This window comes from Staurois parvus, unplaced genomic scaffold, assembly GCF_062004578.1.
Source record: "Staurois parvus isolate SC_StPar_1 unplaced genomic scaffold, SC_StPar_1.0 ptg001115l, whole genome shotgun sequence".
In the NCBI taxonomy this organism is placed as follows: Eukaryota; Metazoa; Chordata; class Amphibia; order Anura; family Ranidae; genus Staurois; species Staurois parvus.
Genome location: NW_028318911.1, coordinates 126,320 through 142,579, shown reverse-complemented (window position 1 = coordinate 142,579; position 16,260 = coordinate 126,320). Strand labels below are relative to the sequence as shown.

The following is a 16,260-nucleotide window of genomic DNA, read 5'->3' as shown; positions in this document are numbered from 1 at the left end:
AAATCTGATGGACGTGTCTGGGTTTGGCGGTGGCCAGGAGAACGGTACTTGCCTGACTGCATTGTGTCAAGTGTAAAGTTTGGTGGAGGGGGGAATTATGGTGTGGGGTTGTTTTTCAGGGGTTGGGCTTGGCCCCCTAGTTCCAGTGAAGGGAACTCTTAAGGCAACATTTTGGACAATTTCATGCCCCCAACTTTGTGGGAAGAGTTTGGGGATGGCCCCTTCCTGTTCCAACATGACTGCCCACCAGTACACAAAGCAAGGTCCATAAAGACATGGAGGAGCCAGTTTGGGGTGGAGGAACTTGACTGTCCTGAACAGAGTCCTGACCTCAACCCCATAGAACACCTTTGGGATGAATTAGAGCGGAGACTGTGAGCCAGGCCTCCTCCCCCGACATCAGTGCCTGACCTGACAAATGTGCTTCTGGTAGAATGGTCCAACCTTCCCATAGACACCCTCCTAAACCTTGTGGACGGCCTTCCCAGAAGAGTTGAAGCTGTTATAGCTGCAAAGGGCGGGGCCAACTCAATAATGAACCCTACGGACTAAGACTGGGGGGCCATTAAAGGTCATGTGCGTGGAGAGGCAGGAGGACCATACTTGGGTTAATATAGTGTATATAAATAATAGATGACACATAATGATTATTTTATTAGTTATTCCTTTTTTGGTACAAATAATATTATTTGTATTATTGGTCTTATCTCGTCTCTTGAGTTGAGCCTCCGAAACGTGTTGGCCTACCTTCTGATCTTTTATCTCATAGATGTTTGCTGGGTTGGTGACACAGGTGTGGCGCTCTCACCCTTTATACTCCATTCTGATGACTCCGGATACCATTAGGGACACCCCGTATGATAGGGACCGGCCACATTCGGGTCCACCAACACCACCCTCGGGTCCACCAACACCACCCTCGGGTCCCGGCGCTCCGCCAACACTTCAATTGCTAATTTACCATTAGGGACACCCCATATGATAGGGACCGTTCACCTTCGGGTCCACCAACACCACCTTCGGGTGCACCAACACAACCTTCGGGTCCACTGACACCACCCTTGGGTCCTGGCGCTCCGCCAACACTTCATTTGCTAATTTACCATTAGGGACACCCCATATGATAGGGAACGCCCACCTTCGGATCCACCGACACCACCCTCAGGTCCCAGCGCTCCGCCAACACTTCAGTTGCTAATTTACCATTAGAGACACCTGGTATGATAGGGACCGCCCACCTTCAGGTCCACTAACACCACCTTCGGTTCCACCGACACCACCCTTGGGTCCCTGCGCTCCACCAACACTTCATTTGCTAATTTACCATTAAAGACACCCCATATGATAGGGAACCACCACCTTTGGGTCCACCAACACCACCTTCGGATCCACCAACACCACCCTCGAGTCCCGGCGCTCCGCCAACACTTCAGTTGCTAATTTACTATTAGAGACACCTCGTATGATAGGGACCGCCCACCTTCAGGTCCACCAACACCACCTTCGGTTCCACCGACACCACCCTCAGGTCCCGGCGCTCCGCCAACACTTCAATTACTAATTTACCATTAGGGACACCCCATATGATAGGGACCGTTCACCTTCGGGTCAACCAACACCACCTTCGGGTCCACCAACACCACCTTCGGGTCCACCAACACCACCCTCGGGTCCCGACGCTCCACCAACACTTCATCTGCTAATTTACCATTAGGGACACCCCGTATGATAGGGATCGCCCACCTTCAGGTCCACCAACACCACCTTCGTGTCCACCAACACCACCTTCGGGTCTACCAACACCACCCTCGGGTCCCAACGCTCCGCCAACACTTCAATTGCTAATTTACCATTAGAGACACCCCATATGATAGGGAACGCCCACCTTGGGGTCCACCAACACCACCTTCGGGTCCACCAACACCACCTTCGGGTCCACCGTCACCACCCTCGGGTCCCGGCGCTCCACCAACACTTCAGTTGCTAATTTACCATTAGGGACACCCCGTATGATAGGGATCGCCCACCTTCAGGTCCACCAACACCACCTTCGTGTCCACCAACACCACCTTCGGGTCTACCAACACCACCCTCGGGTCCCAACGCTCCGCCAACACTTCAATTGCTAATTTACCATTAGAGACACCCCATATGATAGGGAACGCCCACCTTGGGGTCCACCAACACCACCTTCGGGTCCACCAACACCACCTTCGGGTCCACCGTCACCACCCTCGGGTCCTGGCGCTCCACCAACACTTCAGTTGCTAATTTACCATTAGGGACACCCCGTATGATAGGGATCGCCCACCTTCAGGTCCACCAACACCACCTTCGGGTCCACCAACACCACCTTCGGGTCCACCGACACCACCCTCGGGTCCCGGCGCTCCACCAACACTTCAGTTGCTAATTTACCATTAGGGACACCCCGTATGATAGGGATCGCCCACCTTCAGGTCCACCAACACCACCTTCGTGTCCACCAACACCACCCTCGGGTCCCGGCGCTCCACCAACACTTCATGTGCTAATGTTTACGCAGCACCAGAAGCCACGTTCTCTCTTGGATTAAACAAATCGCACAGAGGGGAGGCGGTCGGCTGTCCGTGTCGCCTGGAGCACGGAAATTGATACAAGAAGCGCGCTGTTTCTACGCGGAGTCAGGAAATCCACAACGGGAGGGAAAGACAACAACAAGGCACGAAGAATTATTAATTAGCGTCGCCTGTGGAGTCGACCGGTATGGCGGCGGCGAATGGGTTAACACGGCGCACAAGGGTGCCTACGCCTCACCGCCTTCGAGCCCATTAAGCCCCAATCATGGTGATGGATGGCTAATGGAGATTTAAGTAGGAATTTTCCATGTATCCGGCAACCGGGTCGTTGGCTCCGAGCTTAATGCGTGCGCCGCCAATTTGTGACTGAGCGCGGTACGACGCCATTATTATTTAACCCTCCATCGGCCAGGATTTTCTGCAGAGAATTTTGTTTAGGCTCCATTCACACATGTGCGACTTCTAAATGGTGCGATTTTCATTGCGTGGACTTGACACGACTTTGGATGAGTGCGACTCTGGCCAAGGACGAATGTTTGTGCCCTACAAAGTCGCGTGCATATCATTCAGACTTTGTAAGGTTTGCACTGAAGTCTATGGCCCTCAGGTTGGACGAAAGTAGTGCAGGAACTGCTGTCAAGTCGCACAGATATGAATGGTACTCATTGGGAAACATGGGGTGCGACCAGGGGCGGACTGACCATTCGAGCACTTGGGCATTGCCCGAGGGCCCGGGGTCAGTAGGGGGCCCCATGAAATGCCCCTGGTACCTTTTTATAGGGTTTTTTGGGTGTGCTTTGAGTGTGGGCAAGGACACGGGCCCCATGATCCCCTATTGCCCGGGGGCCCCATGAGTTGTCAGTCCGCCCCTGGGTGCAACTTGACATGTGACTTTGAGACGTTGGACCCCCAAAGTCGCATGACAGGTCGCACATGTGTGAATGGTACTCATTGGGACACATGGGGTGCAACTTGACATGTGACTTTGCAACATTGGACCCTCAAAGTCGCATGAAAGGTCGCACATGTGTGAATGGTACTCATTGGGACACATGGGGTGCGACTTGACATGTGACTTTGCAATGTTGGACCCCCAAAATCGCATGACAAGTCGCACAGATATGAATGGTACTCATTGGGACACATGGGGTGCGACCAGGGGCGGACTGACCATTCGAGCACTTGGGCATTGCCCGAGGGCCCGGGGTCAGTAGGGGGCCCCATGAAATGCCCCTGGTGCCTTTTATAGGGTTTTTTGGGCGTGCTTTGAGTGTGGGCAAGAACACAGGGGCCCCATGATCCCCTATTGCCCGGGGGGCCCCATGAGTTGTCAGTCCACCCCTGGGTGCGACTCGATATGTGACTTTGCGACGTTGGACCCCCAGAGTCGCATGACAGGTCGCACATGTGTGAATGGTACTCATCGGGACACATGGAGTGCGACTTGACATGTGACTTTGCCAGGTGCGGACTGACCATTTGGAAACTCGAGCACTGCCCGAGGGCCCGGGGTCAATAGGGGGCCCCATGAGATGCCCCTGGTACCTTTTCCATAGGCTTTTTTGAGTTTGGGCAAGGACACAGGGGCCCCATGATCCCCTTTTGCCCGGGGGCCCCATGAGTTGTCAGTCCGCCCCTGGACTTTGCGGCGTTGGACCCCCAAAGTCGCATGACAGGTCGCACATGTGTGAATGGGCTCCTGAAAAGTAATTGGAAGGCTACCAGCTTTTAGGAGATCAGTCTTGCCCAATCGATCTCTAAAGGTGGCCATACACTCAATCTCCTTTAGATCTGCCATCAACTCTGTCCTGCAAGGTCCTTGCTGATTGGATACACATTGATTGGATAGATTAGTTAGGTCTACAGAGATTGTACGGTCAGATTGTAAGGTGTATGGGGAAGACTGAAGACTGGGCAATCCGGTTGTGTTTGGCTTAGAGGAGATTTAATTGTTTTTGTGATTATCTTTCATATTAAAAAAAAAAAGCCTCCCATCTCTCCTCTTCCATCGGGAATTGGTCGCCATCCAAATTCCGTTCTTGGCTGTCGAAGGCGAGAAGGGCGGGTCAGGTGACTCGGTAACTCCGCCAACCTCGGTGGCTTTATTGACAGTTCCCGACTCCACCCGGCTTAGAACAACAAAGCGTATCCATGTATGACATGATCTCGCCTGCCGCCGTTCTCACCGCCACGGATGAAGCAAAAAAGAGGGCGGGGCTCTGATCCTTGATGAGATGGCAACAATGTAACGCCGGTTGCCTGTTTCCAATAACCGGGTATTGTGGGAAAGATGGTGGAAGCGGCAAATACAACCATTTTATCTTTGCGTTACAGAATCGCGCAGATCACCGCAACGCGCTTTTCAATAGCATTCACCACAACGCATCATAGTTCAATGCATTACACGCCTGATATTCGGGATGCATCGGTGCGTTGGCGGGACAATCGCTTTAGTTGGACTGTCTTGACATAATTTTACATAGTTAGTCTGGCTGAAAAAAGACAAAAGTCCATCCAGTTCAACCACAGAAAAAAAAAAAAGTTACACACAACACACGTTAATGCGTGACGCGGGGCTCATTCACACCAGGAGGCGTGGAGCTTCCACGCTTTTTGTGTGTTCCCATGATGCACGTTTTAGGGAAGCCCATTCATTGCAGTGGGCTGACCATGGGTGTGAAACGCGTGAAAAAAAAAAAGGTGCCAGTGCGATTTTTCGAATCACACTGAACCAAAATGTGTGGTGCTGCGATACCGTGCATTTTGGAAGATGTGAACACGTGCAAGTTTGCTAGACGTGTGAGGACAACTCATGGGGCCCTCGGGCAATAGGGGATCATGGGGCCCCTGTGTCCTTGCCCACACTCAAAAAAGCCTATGAAAAAGGTACCAGGGGCATCTCATGGGACCCCCTACTGACCCCGGGCCCTCGGGCAGTGCTCGAATGGTCAGTCCACCCCTGGTGAGTGCGCTACGCTATATTGCCCAAAGTATTGGGCCGCTGGTCTTTCCACACACATGACCTTTAATGGCCCCCCAGTCTTAGTCCGTAGGGTTCAATATGGAGTTGGCCCCGCCCTTTCCACACACATGACCTTTAATGGCCTCCCAGTCTTAGTCCGTAGGGTTCAATATTGAGTTGGCCCCGCCCTTTCCACGTACATGACCTTTAATGGCCCCCCAGTCTTAGCCCGTAGGGTTCAATATTGAGTTGGCCCCGCCCTTTCCATGTACATGACCTTTAATGGCCCCCCAGTCTTAGCCCGTAGGGTTCAATATTGAGTTGGCCCCGCCCTTTCCACGCACATGACCTTTAATGGCCCCCCAGTCTTAGCCCGTAGGGTTCAATATTGAGTTGGCCCCGCCCTTTCCAGGCAAATGACCTTTAATGGCCCCCCAGTCTTAGTCCGTAGGGTTCAATATTGAGTTGGCCCCGCCCTTTCCACGCACATGACCTTTGATGGCCCCCCCAGTCTTAGTCCGGAGGGTTCAGTATTGAGTTGGCCCCGCCCTTTGCAGCTACAACAGCTTAAACTCTTCTGGGAAGGCCATCCACAAGGTTTAGGAGGGTGTCTATGGGAAGGTTGGACCATTCTTCCAGAAGCACATTTGTCAGGTCAGGCACTGATGTCGGGGGAGGAGGCCTGGCTCGCAGTCTCCGCTCTAATTCATCCCAAAGGTGTTCTATGGGGTTGAGGTCAGGACTCTGTGCAGGACAGTCAAGTTCCTCCACCCCAAACTGGCTCCTCCATGTCTTTATGGACCTTGCTTTGTGCACTGGTGGGCAGTCATGTTGGAACAGGAAGGGACCATCCCCAAACTCTTCCCACAAAGTTGGGAGCATGAAATTGTCCAAAATGTCACCTTAAGAGTTCCCTTCACTGGAACTAGGGGGCCAAGCCCAACCCCTGAAAAACAACCCCACACCATAATCCCCCCTCCACCAAACTTTACACTTGGCACAATGCAGTCAGGCAAGTACCGTTCTCCTGGCCACCGCCAAACCCAGACACGTCCGTCAGATTGCCAGACAGAGAAGCGTGATTGGTCACTCCAGAGAACACATCTCCTCTGCTCTAGAGTCCAGTGGCGGCGTGCTTTACACCACGGCATCCGACGCTTTGCATTGCACTTGGTGATGGAAGGCTTGGATGCAGCTGCTCGGCCATGGAAACCCATTCCATGAAGCTCTCTACACACTGTTGTTGGGCTCATCTGAAGGCCACACCAAGTTTGGAGGTCTTTAGCTATTGACTCTGCAGACAGTTGGTGATTTCTGCGCATACGCACTCACCAAGCTTAAGACCTACAAACTTGGTGTGAGCGGGGTTAGTGCATGCTGATGCGCACAGTGCGCAGAAGTCACCAACTGTCTGCAGAGTCAATAGCTAAAGACCTCCAAACTTGGTGTGGCCTTCAGATGAGCCCAACAACAGTGCGTAGAGAGCTTCATGGAATGGGTTTCCATGGCCGAGCAGCTGCATCCAAGCCTTCCATCACCAAGTGCAATGCAAAGCCTCGGATGCCGTGGTGTAAAGCACGCCGCCACTGGACTCCAGGGCAGTGTAGACATGTTCTCTGTAGGGACCAATCACACTTCTCTGTCTGGCAATCCGATGGACATGTCTGGGTTTGGCGGTTGACAGGAGAACGGTACTTGCCTGACTGCACTGTGCCAAGTGTAAAGTTTGGTGGAGGGGGGATTATGGTGTGGGGGTGTTTTTCAGGGGTTGGACTTGGCCCTTTAGTTCTCTTTGTTCTGTAAAACGTTCTCTTAGTTTAGTTTTACAGGTCGTTCTCTCTCTTGTAGTTTCCGTTCCTTTAAGGAAGTGGCCGTTTTACGCAACCGATCGGGTTTACTAGGAATCGCCGTGGTTTAGTAACCCGTGACATCCCGCAGAGGAGATCAGTCGGAGGAGTTTGGCAACTTCTGCTTTTTTAGAATTCTTGCATAACCATCCAAACAGCGTCCTTTATACAACGCTAGAAATACATCTAGAGTCACCTAGGGCAGGGGTGGGCAACCTGCGGCTCTCCAGCGGTTGCAGGACTACAAGTTCCATCATGCCTCTGCAAGTCATAGCTGTAACTGTCAGTTTTGTAATGTTGCAATGCCTCATGGGAAATGTAGTTCCACAACAGCTAGAGAGCCGCAGGTTGCCTACCCCTGACCTAGGGGGTGTCTGGGATCTCATGTCTATGTTAGGCTAGGCTCACATCTATGCGTGTTGGTAGACACCCACAGAAACGCGTTGCCCTTCAGCAGACGCACGGCGGTGCTATTGATGGTGTCAATGATGGTCAATGGCACCCCATACATCTACAAACATGCACATTTTCACACCTGCCAAATTGCATGGTGCCGCAGCACCATGCTGTACGGTGCGGGGAGAAAGGCCCGGATTGGCCATAGGGCACACTGGGCATTTGCCCTGTGGGCTGGGGCCGCCTGGATAGGAGGGGCGGCCGGGCAGCACATAGAGGAACCGGACCGTGCATTTCTCTCCTGCTGCCACTGAATGCATGCTTCTCCTCCTCTCCCTCCTGCAGGCATTCAGTGGCGGCAGGAGAGAAATGCACGGTCCGGTTCCTTTATGTGCCGCTCCTCCTATCCATCCCCTGCTGCCCTGGGCTCCTGTATGCTCCCCTGCAGCCACCCCTTCCTCATCTCCTGCAGCACTTCTGCGCGTTCTGTCAGGATAGACTGTCCCTTGTGCTGACAGTTCCCCCACCACCATAAGCAGGGGAGGAGAGAAACCTGGTTCTGCCCCTCCCCCTCCCGCCCTCTCCTCCTGTATCTGCCCCGCCCACACTCCCTGGCAGTCTTGTGTCTTCTCTCCCCCCTTCTTTCTTTCTTTTCTTTTTTTTTCTTTTCTTTCTTTCTTCCTTCCTTTCTCTGTCTCTCCTTCCTTCCTTCCTTTCCCTGCATCTCCTTCCTTCCTTCTTATCTCTCCTTCCTTCCTTCCTTTCTCTGTCTCTCCTTCCTTCCTTCCTTTCTTCCTTCCTTCCTTCCTTCCTTCCTTCCTTCCTTCCTTCCTTCCTTTCTCTGTCTCTCCTTCCTTCCTTCCTTCCTTCCTTCCTTCCTTCCTTCCTTCCTATCTCTCCTTCGTTCCTTCCTTCCTTCCTCTCTCCTTCCTTCCTTCCTATATCTCTTTCTTTCCTTCCTTCCTTCCTTCCTTCCTTCCTTCCTTCCTTCCTTCCTATATCTCCTTCCTTCCTTTCTCTGTCTCTCCTTCCTTCCTTCCTTTCCCTGTCTCTCCTTCCTTCCTTCCTTCCTTCCTTCCTTCCTATCTCTCCTTCCTTCCTTCCTTCCTTCCTATCTCTCCTTCCTTCCTTCCTTCCTTCCTATCTCTCCTTCCTTCCTTCCTTCCTTCCTTCCTTCCTATCTCTCCTTCCTTCCTTCCTTCCTTCCTTCCTTCCTATATCTCCTTCCTTCCTTTCTCTGTCTCTCCTTCCTTCCTTCCTTTCCCTGTCTCTCCTTCCTTCCTTCCTTCCTTCCTATCTCTCCTTCCTTCCTTCCTTCCTATCTCTCCTTCCTTCCTTCCTTCCTTCCTATCTCTCCTTCCTTCCTTCCTTCCTTCCTTCCTTCCTTCCTTCCTTCCTTCCTTCCTTTCTCTCTCTCCTTCCTTCCTTTCTCTCTCTCCTTCCTTCCTTTCCCTGTCTCTCCTTCCTTCCTTCCTTCCTTCCTTCCTTCCTCTGTCTCTCCTTCCTTTCTTTCTTTCTGTCTTTCTTTCTTTCTTTCTTTCTCATCAAAGCTCCAACGGGTTCCTACAAAAAAAAATACAATATAAAATTGTAAAAAACCCCCCCGAAAAATCTACAGACACTATTGGCGTTCCGCCAGGGTCACAAAGTTCGCTGGTCTTCCACCACCAGACTCCAAGGAAAGGGTCCCTGGGCGTGGGGCTGCTCAGTCCAAAATGCCCGGGCCTATTTTTCCCATCCCAGGAACAGTCAGAGGAGAAGGATGTCACCAGCACGCCATGGATCTCCAATGTGGATCCAAAGCCCATGAAAGGTACTAGGGGGATCTCATGGGCCCCCTACTAACCCAGTGCCCGAATGGTCAGTCCGCCCCTGATACCGCCAACAGTTTGCTCAGCGCTTTGCAATATAAAAAGAGACAATACAGCAACGAAACGGTTCAATACAAGAGCGTTAGGAGGACCCTGCTCCTTGGAGCTTGCAATCTATCTTTTTTTGTGTTTTTTCCGCCCACTGAATTTAATGGATGCAAAATACACACAGATGCCCCTTTCCACCAGATATGATCTCCCTGCATTGCCTAGAGAAGCACAGAGACCCAGTGAGTCTAAAATCAGATACGTAATGCAAATGGAAAATCTCATTGGCATGCTGATGGGGGGGGGGTTGGAACCAGGAAAGGCAAAATATAAATAGCCTGATCTTCGTTTTTTTAAAGATTTGAAGTCCCGCCTTGGATCTCTGAAATGCCCGTGTTGTGTATTGAGAAGCGTTACCCAGACAAGACGCGTTGCGTCCGACACGCAGGATGCAGGAAAGACTTCCTGTTTCAATCGCTGTTCAAACAAACTTTTATTATGTCGGACGCGACACGGCACAGAAGGGAGAGAAGAAAAAAAATCCTCCCATTGTGTCCTCAGGTGCGGAGAATTCTTTGAGGGCTTTTGTATATCAGAGTTCGAAAAACTGGTTTGACCGTCCCGGAAATTATATTCCAGAATCCCCCCCCCCTCCCCATCATGGCCCTGGCCTGGTGCTGGGGAGGGCCCCCAGTTCTGGGCCAAAAAGATAAGAGGAGACAGATTAGCCATAGGAAGCCTCTACTTAACTCCCGAAGTGCCACAGCCGCTGACCACTGCAGAGTCAGACAAATGTACAAAGTGCAGCGAGCCAATCAGAATGCACCTTTTGTCTGTCTTGATTTAAAGGGGAAAAAAATGTTTTGGGCATTAGATATACTTCAACATGAACAACTGTATCAAAAAGAAAAAGTATCATTTATGCTTTTATTAATGGGTTCCTCCCAGGGGTGGACTGACCATTTGGGAACTCAGTCACTGCCCGAGGGCCCGGGGTCAGAAGGGGGCCCCATGAGATGCCCCTGGTACCTTTCATAGGCTTTTTTGGGTGTGGTTTGAGTGTGGGCAAGGACACAGGGGCCCCATGATCCCTTATTGCTCGGGGGCCCCATGAGTTGTCAGTCCGCCTCTGGTTCCTCCATATTGGTTCTTGGTGTACAAAAAAGTGACTATTTTTATCTCCAGCTCGTATTTCATATTCATGGTTTCCTCCATATTGGTTCTTGGTCTTCAAAAAAGTATCTATTTTTATCTCCAGCTTGTATTTCATGTTCATGGGTTCCTCCATATTGTTTCTTGGTCTTCAAAAAAGTATCTATTTTTATCTCCAGCTTGTATTTCATGTTCATGGGTTCCTCCATATTGGTTCTTGGTCTTCAAAAAAGTGTCTATTTTTATCTCCAGCTCGTATTTCATATTAATGGTTTCCTCCATATCGGTTCTTGGTCTTCAAAAAAGTGTCTATTTTTATCTCCAGCTCGTATTTCATGTTCATGGGTTCCTCCATATTGGTTCTTGGTCTTCAAAAAAGTATCTATTTTTATCTCCAGCTCGTATTTCATGTTCATGGGTTCCTCCATATCGGTTCTTGGTCTTCAAAAAAGTGTCTATTTTTATCTCCAGCTCGTATTTCATGTTCATGGGTTCCTCCATATTGGTTCTTGGTTTTCAAAAAAGTGTCTATTTTTATCTCCAGCTCGTATTTCATGTTTATTTCATTTCATATTAATGGTTTTCTCCATATTGGTTCTTGTTCTTCAAAAAAGTGTCTATTTTTTATCTCCAGCTCGTATTTCATATTAATGGTTTCCTCCATATTAGTTCTTGGTCTTCAAAAATGTGTCTTGTCTATTTTCATCTCCAGCTTGTATTTCATATCTGTATCTCTGTCTTTCCCTAGGAGGCCATGGAGGCGTTCAGTTCTAAAGACCTCGCCCTCCAGGCGCAAAAGAAGATCCTGAGTCGCATGGCCAGCAAGTCCGTCGTCAACATGTTCATCGACGAGACCAGCAGTGAGGTTCTAGATGAGCTGTACCGCGTCTCAAAAGAGTACACCAAAAACAAAGCTGAGTCTCAGAAGGTCATCAAGAACCTGATAAAGATCGCTGTGAAGATCGGCGTCCTATACCGCCACAACCGGTTCAGCCCTGAGGAACTGGTGCTGGCTGAGGACTTTAAGAACAAACTGCATAACGGAGCAATGACCGCCATCAGTTTCTACGAAGTAGACTTTACATACGAGAAGGACGTGTTACCGGAGATCCTCATGGAATGTAAGAACTTGCTCCTCCGCCTCGTTGACAAACACTTGACTCCCAAATCCCATGGCCGCATCCAACACGTCTTCAACCACTTTGCAAATAAGGATATGCTTGGCCAGCTATACGACCCGCAGGGGTCTATGAGGCCCCACTTGCAGAAGATTTGCCATGGAATGAACAAATTGATTGATGAGGGAAAATTATGATGGACAGCATGGTCAAAATTACCACTATTCCAGATTGGCTGGAATGTCCAGGTGCTTGAACCGGTATTTACTGCTGAACTGAAGAGGTTCCCATTTTTTGGGGACAGAAAGTTCTGCTAATTAAAACCACCAGTGTCACGTAGCCATTTTGTGTTCTTCTTGCACAGGCCTTCTTAAAAGACCAAAAACAAAAAGCCACCTTTGTAAAACCGTAGCAGATGCATCTCTTTCTACCTTGAGGACATTACTTATTGGAGGTTGAGCAAGCAAGACACTGTGGTGTTTGAGTTTCCGAATCCTCATTACGAAGAGTTCTTTAATGGTTGTAAAATCTCATGAACTGGATTTTATGGTCAAATCCACCAGTTTCACGTGACAGTTTTGTGTTTCTTCTGCACTAACCTTCCTAAAAGACCAAAAATGAGAAGCTACCTTTGAAAAACCAAAAAGGGAGATCCATGTTTTTCTACCTTGAGGAACATTGTGGTGTTTCAGGTTCCTAATCTTCAACCTTTAATGGTTGTAATATCTAATGAACTTGTAGATTTCACCCATGTTACATGACAGTTTTGTGTTGTTTCTGCACGGGCTTTCTTGAAAGACCAAAAACGAGAAGCCACCTTGACCAAAAACGAGAAGCTACCTTTAGAAAACCTAGAGGGGGTTTGCATCTTTTCCTACCTTCAGGAACGCTGTGGTGTTTCAGGATCTGACTCTTCAATACAAGGGTCCCTTTGTGGTCGTAAAATCTCAGGAACTTGTACATGTTATGGTCAAAACCACCAGTGTCCTGTCACCATTTTGTGTTTCTTCTGCACAGACCTTCTTAAAAGACCAAAAACGAGAAGCCACCTTTGAAAAACCAAAAAATGGAGATGCAATTTTTCCTGCCTTGATGAACACTGTGCTGTTTCAGGCTCCTAATCTTCAACATGAAGCGTTCTTTAGTGGTCGGAAAATCTCATGAACTTTTATGGACAAGACCACCAGTGTCATGTGACTTTATGTGTTTCTTCTGCACAGGTCTTTTTTTAAAAGACCAAAAATGAGAAACCACCTTTGGAAAACCAAAAAGGGAAGAAGCATCTCTTCACACCTTGAGGAACATTGTGGTGTTTCAGGTTCTGAATCTTCAATACGAAGACTTCAATAATGGTCGGAAAATATCATGAACTTTTATGGACAAGACCACCAGTGTCACGTGACTTTATGTGTTTCTTCTGCACAGGTCTTTTTTTAAAAGACCAAAAATGAGAAACCACCTTTGGAAAACCAAAAAGGGAAGAAGCATCTCTTCCCACCTTGATGAACATTGTGGTGTTTCAGGTTCTGAATCTTCAACACGAAGAATTCAATAATGGTCGTAGAATCTCATGAACTTGTAGACTTTATGGTTGCTGTGTAGCTACATTTTTTTATGACCACCGATTTACTCCATACGTGACTGCAAATAACTTAGGGAATACTTACTTTTTTGAATTATGCCACCCAGTTTGAGGTTCTGTTTACACATTTTAATGTCTGCATGTGGCATGTTTGAAAACTAGATGGTGTTCAACTTGCAGAGATTTGGTACAGATATAGAAGTGCTTGAATTTCGCTGTTGGGTGCAATGGAGAATGGAGGCGCCTTCAGAACAAAAATAGTGAATAAGCAAGATGTTTGAGATCTGTTTTTACCTGAAAACCAAACCAGAACTGGTATACAGGCCGTGTCATCTCTGATGTGAAAAATACGTAAAAAATGTATAACGGTTAAGATATTCTTTACAATTTGCCCACTTTAAAGTAATCTTAGGAGGACTAAATTGCTATTGTTGACCTTCTAAAAATGCTAGTTGCCTGGTTGGCAAGGTACAAGTATGGGAATCGGAGCAAAGTTGTAAGGCCTTATGCACATATTTTCTCCAGGTGAACGACTCAAATTATGGAAACGAGAGGGTCAACCAGCCAACTGGAGAGATCATCTATAGCGGCCTCCATAGTTCCCTCATGAGGGGCTTTCATTGAAAACATTTGGAGGCCCCAATTGCTATTGTTGACCTTCTAAAAATACTAGTTGCCTGGTTGGCAAGGTACAAGTATGGTAATCGGAGCAAAGTTGTAAGGCCTTATGCACATATTTGTTCCAGGTGAACGACTCAAATTATGGAAACGAGAGGGTCAACCAGCCAATTGGAGAGGTCATCTATAGCGGCCTCCATAGTTCCCTCATGAGGGGCTTTCATTGAAAACATTTGGAGGCCCCAAATGTCCATTTAAAATCTTTAGGTTCTCTTGCTTAGTTTTAGCTGCCTTTTGTGGTGTATAAAGGAAAATCCGATCTGCCAGGACCCTGAATCCCACATTAGATCCCACATTAGATTCCACATTAGAACCCACATTAGATCCCACATTAGATCCCACATTAGATTCCACATTAGATCCCACATTAGATTCCACAGTAGATCCCACATTAGATTCCACATTAGATTCCACATTAGAGCCCACATTAGATCCCACATTAGATTCCACATTAGATCCCACATTAGATCCCACATTAGATCCCACATTAGATTCCACATTAGATTCCACATTAGATCCCACATTAGATTCCACATTAGATCCCACATTAGATTCCACATTAGAGCCCACATTAGATCCCACATTAGATTCCACATTAGAGCCCACATTAGATCCCACATTAGATTCCACATTAGATCCCACATTAGATTCCACATTAGAGCCCACATTAGATCCCACATTAGATTCCACATTAGATCCCACATTAGATTCCACATTAGATCCCACATTAGATTCCACATTAGATCCCACATTAGATTCCACATTGGATCCCACATTAGATCTCCACGGATGGCAACGGAAAGGGAAAAAATGTGAAGCTTCTTCTCTAGTTTGCTCTAAGGAGTTACAGTATTTTTAAGTAGAGGGTGAAGGCAGCCTAGGGTGACAACACTGTTCTTCCATAGATACAGCAGAGTGAGCGTTGTCACCCTACGACAGGAAGTTCTGTAACTGGCAAGGTCACCAGGTGTTGCTATACTTTTCTTTATTCTGATTCCCAGTTGAGCCAACCGATCAACTTTTCGCCAGTTACAGAATGGTCCTGGTGGTTTCAGGAGTTTTGTGTCCCCGTTTTGGCCTTCACGCTTGCAGCCAGCGCCCATTTGAGGGTTAAATTTCTGTTTACGCCAAGCGTTGCGCCTGCCAGTTCCAATTCCGTTCTAATTCTGGTGATACTGTTTAGCTTCAGGCTCTGAGTTTATTGTTTATTGGCAGCTTCTTCGGCCACGTGGAGGTTTCCCGTAGAGAGGACCAGCCACCATCAGGCTTATCTGAAAGCCATAAAGGAAAACTGCGCTGAGAAACTGCCTGACCTTCTTTTGAAAAATGCCGCCTGCCTGGCTGTTGAGGTGAACGTTTCGATATGCTCTGAGTTACCGGGCAGATCAGGGGCTCTCACTGTGCTTTGACTTCACTGGCTGCATGCTTTATCAGAAAGTAGAGTCCAGAGAGAGAGCGAGGCAGCTATCCTTTTAGAAGGACTCTTTGCCTCTTTGGGTACAGGATTCCTATAGATGACTACAATCAGGCAGGTTCTCTTTAATATATGCACCCCCTTATGTAACCCATGCCTGACACCCCATTTTTAGCATCAGGGGTCAGAGGTCACCTGAAATGATCCATATATTTAACTTTTTTTTATATGTATCCAACCACTTCAGTTTGAGACCAAGGAAAGGTCAAATATGGCTCTGGGCGCTGATCTTTAGCCAATAGAAAGAGTCATTATTGGAGCCTAAGGGCTTGGGGTTCAGCAGATCTCCACAAAACGGCCCCCCCAAGAAGGTAGGGGGTCACCCAAAGTGAGAAGTCCACAAGTAATGAAGCCAATAAGAGTGCCAAAAGAACGTCTAGGGAGTCCAAAGCCCAATATTGTGTTCATAAGTGACAACAGGAAAGGAAAAAGGTGACCTACGCGTTTCGTCAGGGCTTCTCCAATGGAATCAAATCCAAAGCTCCCGGGCAGGAGGTAAGTCAGCGAGTGATCATGCTAGGATCCACGGCACAAATAATCGACCTCTGGAGCCGAGGGAGCTTTTCATTCCGTTAGACACATTGATACATTGTACAAGCCCTGACGAAGGGGGATTTCTTTGGTGCCAAAATGC

The 16,260-nt window shown here is 48.5% G+C and overlaps 1 protein-coding gene across 2 annotated transcripts in view; it reads left to right on the top strand.

The window, feature by feature from the left end:
- TIPE2 (TNF alpha induced protein 8 like 2) overlaps positions 1-13,896 on the top strand; it is a 43,373-nt gene extending 29,477 nt beyond the window's left edge. For both annotated transcript variants that reach the window (XM_089658963.1, XM_089658962.1), the window contains exon 2: positions 11,523-13,896. In XM_089658963.1, coding sequence (XP_089515089.1) covers positions 11,529-12,089 — 561 coding nt within the window. In that variant the 5' untranslated portion in view covers positions 11,523-11,528 and the 3' untranslated portion in view covers positions 12,090-13,896. The remainder of the gene's footprint in view (positions 1-11,522) is intronic.
- Positions 13,897-16,260: the final 2,364 nt, after the last annotated feature.